The sequence below is a fragment of the Clupea harengus genome, chromosome 1 (genome assembly GCF_900700415.2).
Source record: "Clupea harengus chromosome 1, Ch_v2.0.2, whole genome shotgun sequence".
NCBI classification, from domain to species: Eukaryota; Metazoa; Chordata; class Actinopteri; order Clupeiformes; family Clupeidae; genus Clupea; species Clupea harengus.
The window spans coordinates 28077587-28087586 of NC_045152.1; the positions used below are offsets into that span (position 1 = coordinate 28077587).

Here is a 10000-nt window from a genome sequence, read left to right on the forward strand (position 1 = left end):
GCACATAGTTGCCGTGTGTCTGTGAGGAGGTTTGTGGCCTGTGCTGAGGAGCAGGAGAGTGATGTGCTGTCTCCTTAAAGAGCTTTCCCTGCTGATGTCTCCTCTTCACTACACGACTAATGCTTCCATCAGCAGTCTGTCTATTTGATTTACATATCTCTTCATCCCCCTCTCCTCTCCTCTCCTCTCCTCTCCATCTCTCTCTCTCTCTCTCTCTCTCTCATTCATTCTCTCTTTCTCATTCTCTCTGTCTCATTTGTGGGCAAATAGACAGTCTGGCTGAACTGTAAATTAAGTTTGTGGGGTGTGTGTTTGCATGTGTGTCAGAGAGACAGAGAGATAATTACAGAGAGAAAAAGAGAGGGAGAGCGAGAGAAAAAATACAGGGCGAGAATGCCTTTAAGTTTTACTATTTGCGCATTCGAAAAAGTGTATTTGGTCTTCTGTAATTAAAGTATGTGTGTACGTGTGTCTGTGTGATTGTGTGTTTAAATATTGGTCAGATGGCACATTAGCAGAATTAGCTGCAGTGATCTGATCAGGATTAAAGGGCACTCCTTAAGGTTTATGGGATAGCATGGGGGAGTAGTTGGCAGTAGATAGACATGTTTGTCTGAGGACAGAGAGTGTATGCGTGTGTGTGTGTGTGTGTGCGTGTGTGTGTGTGTGTGTGTGTCTGTGTGTGTTTTATTTATGTGGAGCTTTGGCCCGGGCAGCCCTGCCAATCCAATTGAATAAGCAATGTGCATCTTCTTGCTGTATTTGTACACCGATTCAAGAGGCATGCCGGAAAATTCGCAATCTTTGAATGTGCAGTTTTTGTGTGTGTGAGTCTGTCTGAGTATCTGTGTAAATCTGTGGATATCTGTGCATAGTATGTGATTATCAATAGTTGACTGACCATTATCTGATTATACACTTATCTCACTGTCACTCTTACCTCCTTCCCTGCTATCATCTCTCTCTCTCTCTCTCTCTCTCTCTCTCTCTCTCTGTTTCTCATGCACACACTCCCTCACTCCCTAACACTCACTCCCTCCTACCTCCCCTCCTTGTAATCTTCAGGATTCAGGTCCTTCTTGCCCGACTGAAACTAATGGGGCCCAGGCAGCCAATCACAAAGCCAGTCAGAACAGCTGTGATAGATGTACCAGAATTGGTGCCAGTGCCGCTAGCAGCTCTAGTGCTTGTGGGAGCAGCAGTAAAACTAGCAGTAGCAGCAGCAGCACCAGCAGGAGCAGCAGCAGCAAAGCTAGCATTAGCATTGGCAGAGGTAAGATCAGAAGTGCTGGTAAAAGTAGCAGCGTTGGCGGGAGCCTTGGCAGAGTCACAGAGGCGAGCGTGTCACTGAGCGGCTCAGAGCCTGGAGTATCAGAGCAGCACAGAGGGGGGGAGAGTGAGGGGATCATCCAGAACCCCACCTACGAGCCCGCCTCCACCCTGCCCCAGGACCGCACCAGCCGTCTGGGTAAGAACAGAGTTCCCTTCTTGTGTGTATGAAGTAATTCACTGCTTCTTGGTCAATCAGATGCCTGGTTACTTATTTTAGTATTTAGTCATATAAATAACTTGTAACTTTGTTTAAACTTTGTATTGTTTTTGATTTCAGACACAAGAACTGGCATAGAGAGTGGTTATTCCTCTTTGGAGAAAGCTGGACCAGATGCACCTCCCCCACACCAGCAACTCCTCACCCAGTCAGATGGCTGTGACTCCGCCCAAGAGTAAGATTCCACCCAATCAAGATTCTACCACACCTCCTTCACGGTTACCTCTCCCCTGTTCCCCTGGCTCCTCCTCCACTGCTAGACAGTCCAATCACAGCTCCATGGAGCCAAATATTTCATGGGTGATGCTGGGCATGTCTGCGGCTAACAGCGTCCAACAGAAAACAAACACACAGCTGCCTCACTCTCAAGCACACACACTCACACACCCTCCCCAAACGCATACACTCACACAACACCCCCAAACACACACGCTCAGTTCCAGTGTGACAGACTCAAGGCGGAACCGCAGCCCAGGAAGAGAGGAGGTCAACAGGCTGTTTGGATATGAGCGCAGGTATGACTAACATCACATTATGCATATATATGCACAATCACACATAACCAGTGTTCTTGACATCACGTTATGCATATATGCACAATCACACATAACCAGTGTTCTTGACATTCAGGTCAAGCATGGAACTTCAATGTCCCTGGGTTGAATTACTATGTAACACTACTGTAGTTATCTTCCTGCACTAGGCTGACATGGTGATGACTTGATGTTCATTTAGAAATGAACAGTAGCACCAACAAGACCTCTCTGTGTGGGACATGTATACTGCCAGTTGGACAGTTTCATGACCATCCCATAATAACTTTCTACTTATCACTCTCACGCATTCCATTGTTTCCTCTTGTATTCCATTGCCCTATGAACATTTTGACCCCCATTTTTATTTTGTTTTTCTTTCAGAAGTCCATCAAACCTGCTTTTCCACCCTGGCAGCGTTTGTGTGCATCTCTTACCTCCTCACGTCAGCGAGGAACCTCATTCTTTCACCTCCTCCGTCAGCGAGGAACCTCATTCTTTCACCTCCGTCTGCTCTCTCGTCCCTCTGCGTTCATGCCATCTCATCTTCGCCTGTTTCTCCCTCCCATCTTATCTCCGTTGCTAAACCCTTGGTTCTATTGTTGTCTACTGTGTTGACTGGCTTCGGGTGTCTTGTTATAACACAAATTGTTCAAAAGTACAACATGTCAATTTGAAGAAGTCGAGTATGACATAATATTTTGCAGTGATGATTTGTCCCCATGGACAGTAAGTCTACACATAGCTGCATTGTGAGTGTCACTCTAAAGCAGAGCAGTACTCCCCCTCTCTCTGTCCATCCATCCATCCATCCATCCATCCATCCATCCATCCATCCACATCTATCTTTTTGTCTCCCTCTTTCTCTCTCTCTGTCTTTAACCTTGTCATAGGCTACCTGTGCTATCATACTTCTTTCTTCAATGCACTTTTTTCAGTGATACAGTAGCTGTGTATGACCTTGCTTTAGAGTCTCCTGGGTGCTCTATAAGGGGAACAAGGTGAACATGCCAACACATAAACTGTGAAAAAAAAATGGAAGTGTAGCTAGTGAAATATCATGTTCTCGGGTGCGTCCTAGGAAGGTCTCTCAGGTTGCCACGTGTTTGTGTGTGTGTCTGTGTGTGTATGTGTGTGCGTGCGCGTGTGAATGTGTGTCTGTTCACACATGCATTTCAGAAGGTCGCAGGTCATTGGTCAGTTTGAGAGGGAAAATGCTGGTTCATCTTCATCATCTTCCTCTTCTCCCACCACATGGCCGGAAGATGTTGAGAAACGTCATGTCTGCAAAAAACAGGTAAATATTATCCCACTTTCATACTTTTCCCACTGAGACCCAAACATACAACTTCCAACAAACAACACAATGCAGCAGAACATGACCAAACATCCATTAAGCGTACACATGGCAACTCAGACAATACTTCACAAAGCACTACGCAACACCAGGGTATTCACATGATGTATGGTGCGTTTGGTTTGTTTTGGCTGATCAGTTTTTTTTATCTGTTGCAGGAACCCGACTGCTCCAATGCCAGTTCCTCACGCTTCTCTGCCACCAGAGACCGACGCTCCAAGTCATTGGACCGCAGAGGGTCAGACCCCACCTCCACAGTAAGGGCAGAGATTAGATTAGATTTTGTCCCATAATTCAGAGCAATCAGTCTCACGCTACAAATGCCAGTGATGGCACTGATGATGATGATAATGATCATGATGATAATGATGATGATCTTTTGCATGTTCAGCCTGACCTCATCAATCTCAAGAAAGGCTGGATGACTAGACTGGGTGAAGATGGCCAAGTGAGTTTTATTTGGAGCGTGTTTTGAGTATGTGCCTGAGAGTTTGTGAGTGTGCACACACATTTGTGTCTGTTTTGTAAATGAAGGAAAACGTTCTCTTTCTCCACAGTGGAAGAAGCACTGGTTTGTTCTGACCGACCAGAGTCTGCGATTCTACAGAGACTCAGTTGCTGAGGCGGTGTGTGTTTGTGTGTGTATATGTGGTTCAGTGTGTGTGTGTGCTTGTGTGTGTGCATTTAAAAACATACACCCTACTTCTCAGCTGAACACCTCTCTGATTAGCTCTCACTGCTCTGTGTTACCCTGTGTTACAGGCCGCTGACCTGGATGGGGAGATCAACATGTCCACTTGTTATGATGTCACAGACTTTCCTGTGCAAAGGAACTTTGGCTTCCAGATTCATGTGAGTAGACCCATAGAACACCATGCAAAGACACAGTTCTGACAGAACGGAGTCTACATCTCCTAAAAATACATGCCTTGTCTGTCAGTGCGTCACACCATTCATTTATAATCACTTGGGACACACTGCAGCGCATCTGTTTATGTAGGTAGTTATTATATCTGACAGGTTTCGCGGGAGAGGACCCGAGAGCACGACACGAAAGGCAGGGATAACAAAAAGATTCCGTTTTACTGACAAAATGAAAACAGGAACAAAACCAGGCAGGCAGAACAAAGCACAGACCAAAACTGAATCCTGAACAGTGGCAGGGGACAAAAACCGTAAAAGAAACGGAAACGGGTGCACAATGAGGCACAAAGGTCGACAGGGAACAGAGACGATAAGGACACAGTTAGAGACGAACTGACGGAGAACCCACAGAATATAAATACACAGACTAACTACACACAACGGGAAACACAATGGGAAACAGGTGAGCACAAGAAATGGAGGGAAACTAAACAATGACAGGAAGTGACATGTGACAGGTGAGGGCTGGAGACATGAACACATGGAACAACAGAAGCAACATGTCAAAATGTACACACAGCAGAACAAGTAAACACAGAGTACATGGAGAACAAAACACAAGATCCAGCACACAGAATCCCATCTGAAACCCTGACAGTATCATTGTATGTTGTATGGTGCATGTATGTTGTATGTAGGTGTATGTTATTGTATTGTATTTGGGGGTAGAGATGGAGATGGATGCTTCACTGGTGTTCCTCTTTTAGACTAAAGAGGGACTGTTTACACTCTGTGCAATGACATCTGGGATACGGCAGAACTGGATCCAGGTGATGAAGAAGAACATACGCCCTTCCATCAACCCTGATGTAACAAGGTGACAAGTGCTACATCTGCCAACCGCTCAGATACTCTCACACACACACACACACACACACACACACACACACACACACACACACACACACACACACACACACACACACGCACACACACACACACACACACATGCAAACAGATGCTGTAGCTGTAGAGGGAATGTTTTGCTATGGAGCATGTCTCATCTCTCCCTGTCTCCATTTCTCTTTAACCTTTTCTTTTCTATCTCTTCATCTCTCAATAGGAAAAAAATCTGTCTGAAACTTTCCCCAGAGAAACACAGGTCTGACCAAAATACTAATGAGTCCCGTACTAGCCTGATGTTGCCAGACCAAATATTTACAGCAAACATTTTCTTAACCAAACATTAACACATTGAAATTGGATGGTGTGGCAACACCAGTCTCATTCCGAGGTGGAATTTCCTAGTTCAGAAAGAAACGTCATCTTGCTGTCAACAACCTCAATTCGCTAATTAGCTGAGAATTTGGTAAAACTGACAAGCCCATGGCTAATGAGGAAAGCAAAACATTGTAGGGTGCTTCTTGTGAACTGGAACATACCTCACTGTATAATCTTATAAATAAAGAATGTGTAGCCGCAGGTATATCTGCATGTATGTGTGTTGTGTGTAATTAAGTGCTACATGTAGGGTTGGTGAATTACTTCAAATTACTTTAAAATTACTTCCCCAGCTGCGCAATACCAAGATTTGTTGGAAAAAGAGGCTCTGTTCCTGTAGCAGCAGAGAAGAGGAGCCATGTCCGTGAGCGGCGGAGAGAGGGGCGCTACAAAACCTACGACTGGTCAGAGTTCTGCTTGAACCATCTCAGAAAGGAGGAGTCAGGCGCCACAGCACAAAGTCTTCAAGACTCCTCCTCTCCTCCCATCTTTTCACCTCCCTCGTCCTCCCTCTCCACCGCCTCCTCCTCATGCTCCGCCATAGCCCAGCCAATCAGCGACTGCACACAGGAAGGGGCGGGGGTTGGTGACGAGACCCCAACCAATAGCAGCCCAGTAGTGGACATCCTGCTTCCTCCACCAACCTTCAGCCTCACTGAGCCAGAAGAGTCTGAGAGGAAGAGTGGACAGGGTCTCCAGAGTGACAGCTCTCACAGCCAGAGGGCTGATGAGGAGAGGGGAATGCTGAACTTTGACCTCACTGAGGACAGGAAGGTCGGCATGGAGGATGAAAAGGGAGATAATGAGTGGGAGACTTTACAGGTATGGGGTTTGGGAAAACATACTGATGCACACAAACATGATAGAACACACACACAAGCCTGCATTGAAGGATTCTCATTAGAACTTTAAAGGGTTCTTAGGCTAAAAGTATGCAGCCAGTTTGTTAATAGTCTCTTCCTTTGCCCTCTTTTACAGAACACTCCCATCCCTTCTTCAGCCCTTCTCTCGTCTTCATCCACATCTTCTTCTTCCTCCTCCTTGCCTACATCCTCTGTGCAGACAGACTCAATAGAGCGTGAGGGCGAGCTTCAGGTCTTGCGCAGCGAGATGGAGGCGGAGCGTGGGAAGGGCCTGGCTCAGAGGGAGGAGTCTCAGCAGTGTGAAGACCGCCTCCGGGCTGAGCTGGCCGACAGAGAGCAGAAACAGAAAGAGGCGGAGTCTATGCTGCAGGAGGCCGAGTCCCGGCTTCGGGAGCTCCAGTCTTCCTTGGAGAGGGCGGAGTCGGCACTGCAGGAGCGCGAGAAGGCCAGCGGGGAGCTCCGGTCCCGTCTGGAGGCTATGGCGGGGCGCCTGAGGTCCTCGGAGGAAGCGGAGGAGCAGAAGGAGCAGCGTCTGAAGAAGCACCTGCTGCTGCTGCAGGAGAGCCAGGAGCGCGAGCGCCGCAGCCTGGGCGCCAGCCTGGAGCTGGCCGAGCAGCGGGGGCAGGAACTGGAGGAGCGTCTGAAACGGCAGGAGGCGCACTGGGCCGCTGAGCTGCAGAGGAGGAGCGCCGAGCTGGAGGGGAGGCGCACCGAGCTGGACAGGAGGTGTGGTGAGCTGGCGGCTCAGCTGGAGGAGTCGGACGCGGAGGTTGGGCGCCTGCGTGAGCGTCTGCAGGGTGAGGAGACGCTCTACTACGACCTGGAGCACAACTACGAGCGCGTGCGGGAAGAGATGGAGTGCGCCAAGGGCCGAGAGCAGAGCTGCGAGGAGCGCTGCCGCCACCTGCTGGAGCGGAAGGAGTGTGAACTGCAGGAGATGCTGGTGAAGATGGCGGCGCTGGGGAACAGCCTGGAAGAGACGGAGCAGCGGCTGAAGCAGGCACAGGAGGAGAGGCGCCTCTGCGTATCTTGCTGCGGGCCCACTGCAGAACCGCAGGAGCCCCCCTCAAACCTCAACACTCCCTGCCCGTCTGTGCTGCCACGCGCCTTCACAGGGGCCGATGTCAGGCCGAAGGTGAGGAGAGGTAGCACAGTGTCACCTTCTGAGGGCACGCCATCGGCAGCAGCGGGAGAGGAGTCGGACAAAGTGATTTCTGTAATCCAGGCACTGGAGAGCAAGCTGAGCGACACAGAGGAACGGCTCAGAGAGATCAAGCTGCACTTACAGCACCAGCAGGAGCACAGCAGCATACAGATCCCCTCACAGCATCTACAGCATCAGCAACCTGCGCCTCACCACAGGAGTGCCTCAGGGACTAGTACTTGGAACCCATCTTCCCTTGGGCTGTCACTGAGCAAGAGCTTCACAGAAGACGACGGCGCTAATGCTAATACTAATGCTGACTCAGTGTTCCAGAGAGGCCCAGATGGAGAGGGGGTAACAGGGCAAAGGGGAGGCAAAGGGCCAGTCCCTGATGAACTGGTTTCAGCCTTGGCCCTGGTTCTTAGCAAAATGGCGAGTGCTTTGGAACATCAAAGAGGAGAGTTACAGGGTCGTCTCTCTGAGCTTCGCCAGGACGCCCACAAGCAGAGAAGTGTCCATGGCAACACTAGGGCCGCACACCTCCTCTTTCACATGAACAACCTGGGATCCCCCACCAGCCGTGGAGCTGTGGAGAGTGCAGGAGAAATCAGCAACGCGTGTGTGAGAGCAGAGCTTGCGTATGTCACACACGCGCTCCTCACAGACACACTCCACGAGGAGCCAGGGAGAGATTCCCTGGAGGATGAATGCTCCTGGGGGGGCACTGGAGGGAAGCCCAGTCCCACAGGGGGCCAAGTTAGCGGGTTATCAGACCTCAGCCCACCAGAGCTCACCCCTTACCAGGGCCTGGAGGATGAGCTGCACCAGGAAGACACTGAGCCCCAGTGCACAGGTGAGGAGGGCCTGGTCGCTGAGCACCATGCTCAGGCCCAAGCGCTGCATCGCCTGTCCCTCCAGCTCCAGACAGAGGAAACCAGGACCACAACAGACTCAACTCTGACCCCAGACGTCCTAAAGGAGGCGCTCCTCCACGGCCAGTTGATCTACGTGGCATGGCGGGCACGTGCAGGTGTGCAGCGGGAGGTGGGCGCCCTGCGCTCACAGTACGAGCGGGTGGTGAGCGAGTGCCAGACAGTCTGTGGCAGCATGGAGACGCTCTTCCAGGAGCAGGCGGAACGCTACGAGGGGCGGCTCCGCGAGGAGAGCCACGCCCTGGACCACGCCCTCTCCCAGCTGGAGAAGGAGCGAGAGGGGCGCACCGCTGCAGAAAGCAGCGCCCGGCAGAGAGCGGAGGAGGTGCAGAAACTGGAGGTGGAGTTTCGGGAGAAGCTGCAGGAACTCCAGGAAATCCACGAGGAGGAGATGGGATGTCTCCATGGTTACTACGCACAGGCCACGACTCCATCCAGGGCGGGCCAAGAGAACGGTCGCGAGAAGGTGGGGGTGGTGTCCATTGCGGACCTAAAAGAGCGAATCAATGAGCTGGAGGAAGAGGTGAGCAGTCTAAAGGACGAACTGAGAAACAGAGAGGAGAGGAGGGGAGACTCCAAAGCACAAGAGGCTAACCACCAGAGGGATCTGGAGAGCTTAAAGGTAAATACAGAACATACACACACACACACACACTATAACACACACACATACACTGTATATCTGCATACACTCACACGTACATATTAGTTAGGGCTGTCAAGTGATAAAAAAATGTATCTATTTAATTATGTACTTTGTGATAAAATAAATCGCATATATCAATTTGCCGTGAGAAACATTTAGGAATCTGGTGTGAGGTGCCAAAGTAAACAGGCCTGGGCAGGGTGATGTTCACCACACCTTAATGGCAAACAATAGAGATACTACAATGGACTTTTTTAATGTAGAACACATTTTCTTTATTCCTGATTAACCCATCTCATAGTTTGTCTAGACATTATTTTGACAACCCTAATATAAATACACACGTCCACATCCATAATTACAGGTCATATAAACTCCTTTAAAAGGAACACTTTTGTCATGCACAAACAAACACACAGACACACATACCTTTCACAGAGACAGACAACGCCTTCAAGGCAATGGGTGTGATTTGATTTAACAATGAGGCAAACCCGGCCTGAAATTTTGAACAACATCATCTAATGACTAACATGAACAGATGGCTTTTACATAAGAACACCTGGGCATCATCTTTACACGTGCAGAATTTGAATCAGATTATGTCTGTATCAGAGTATCAGATCTGGTCTTTGTCCCAACATTCTTTATGGAGACCTCTCTCTCTCTCTCTCTCTATCTCTCTCTCACACACACACACACACACACACACGAACACACACACACCCACACACACACCATGTGTGCCCCATAGACAACGTTTGAGTGTGGCATCAGTAGCATGGAAGAGAGTCACCGCAGGGTCCTGGAGGACCTACGGCGGCAGCACCA

General features: G+C 49.5%; 1 protein-coding gene across 4 annotated transcripts in view; it reads left to right on the plus strand.

Annotated features, from left to right (window-relative positions):
• The window catches only part of LOC105894944 (golgin subfamily A member 4), a 14850-nt gene that overhangs the window by 1273 nt on the left and 3577 nt on the right, over positions 1-10000 (plus strand). For 2 of the 4 annotated variants that reach the window (XM_031574773.2, XM_031574761.2), the window contains 12 exons: positions 1066-1468; positions 1610-1724; positions 3262-3379; positions 3598-3696; positions 3831-3887; positions 3997-4065; positions 4202-4291; positions 5071-5180; positions 5427-5465; positions 5878-6406; positions 6563-9145; positions 9924-10000. The exon at positions 9924-10000 is cut by the window's right edge and continues 71 nt beyond it. In XM_031574773.2, coding sequence (XP_031430633.1) covers positions 1066-1468; positions 1610-1724; positions 3262-3379; positions 3598-3696; positions 3831-3887; positions 3997-4065; positions 4202-4291; positions 5071-5180; positions 5427-5465; positions 5878-6406; positions 6563-9145; positions 9924-10000 — 4289 coding nt within the window. The remainder of the gene's footprint in view (positions 1-1065; positions 1469-1609; positions 1725-3261; positions 3380-3597; positions 3697-3830; positions 3888-3996; positions 4066-4201; positions 4292-5070; positions 5181-5426; positions 5466-5877; positions 6407-6562; positions 9146-9923) is intronic. The other 2 variants (XM_031574766.2, XM_031574770.2) reach the window with 2 other exon arrangements.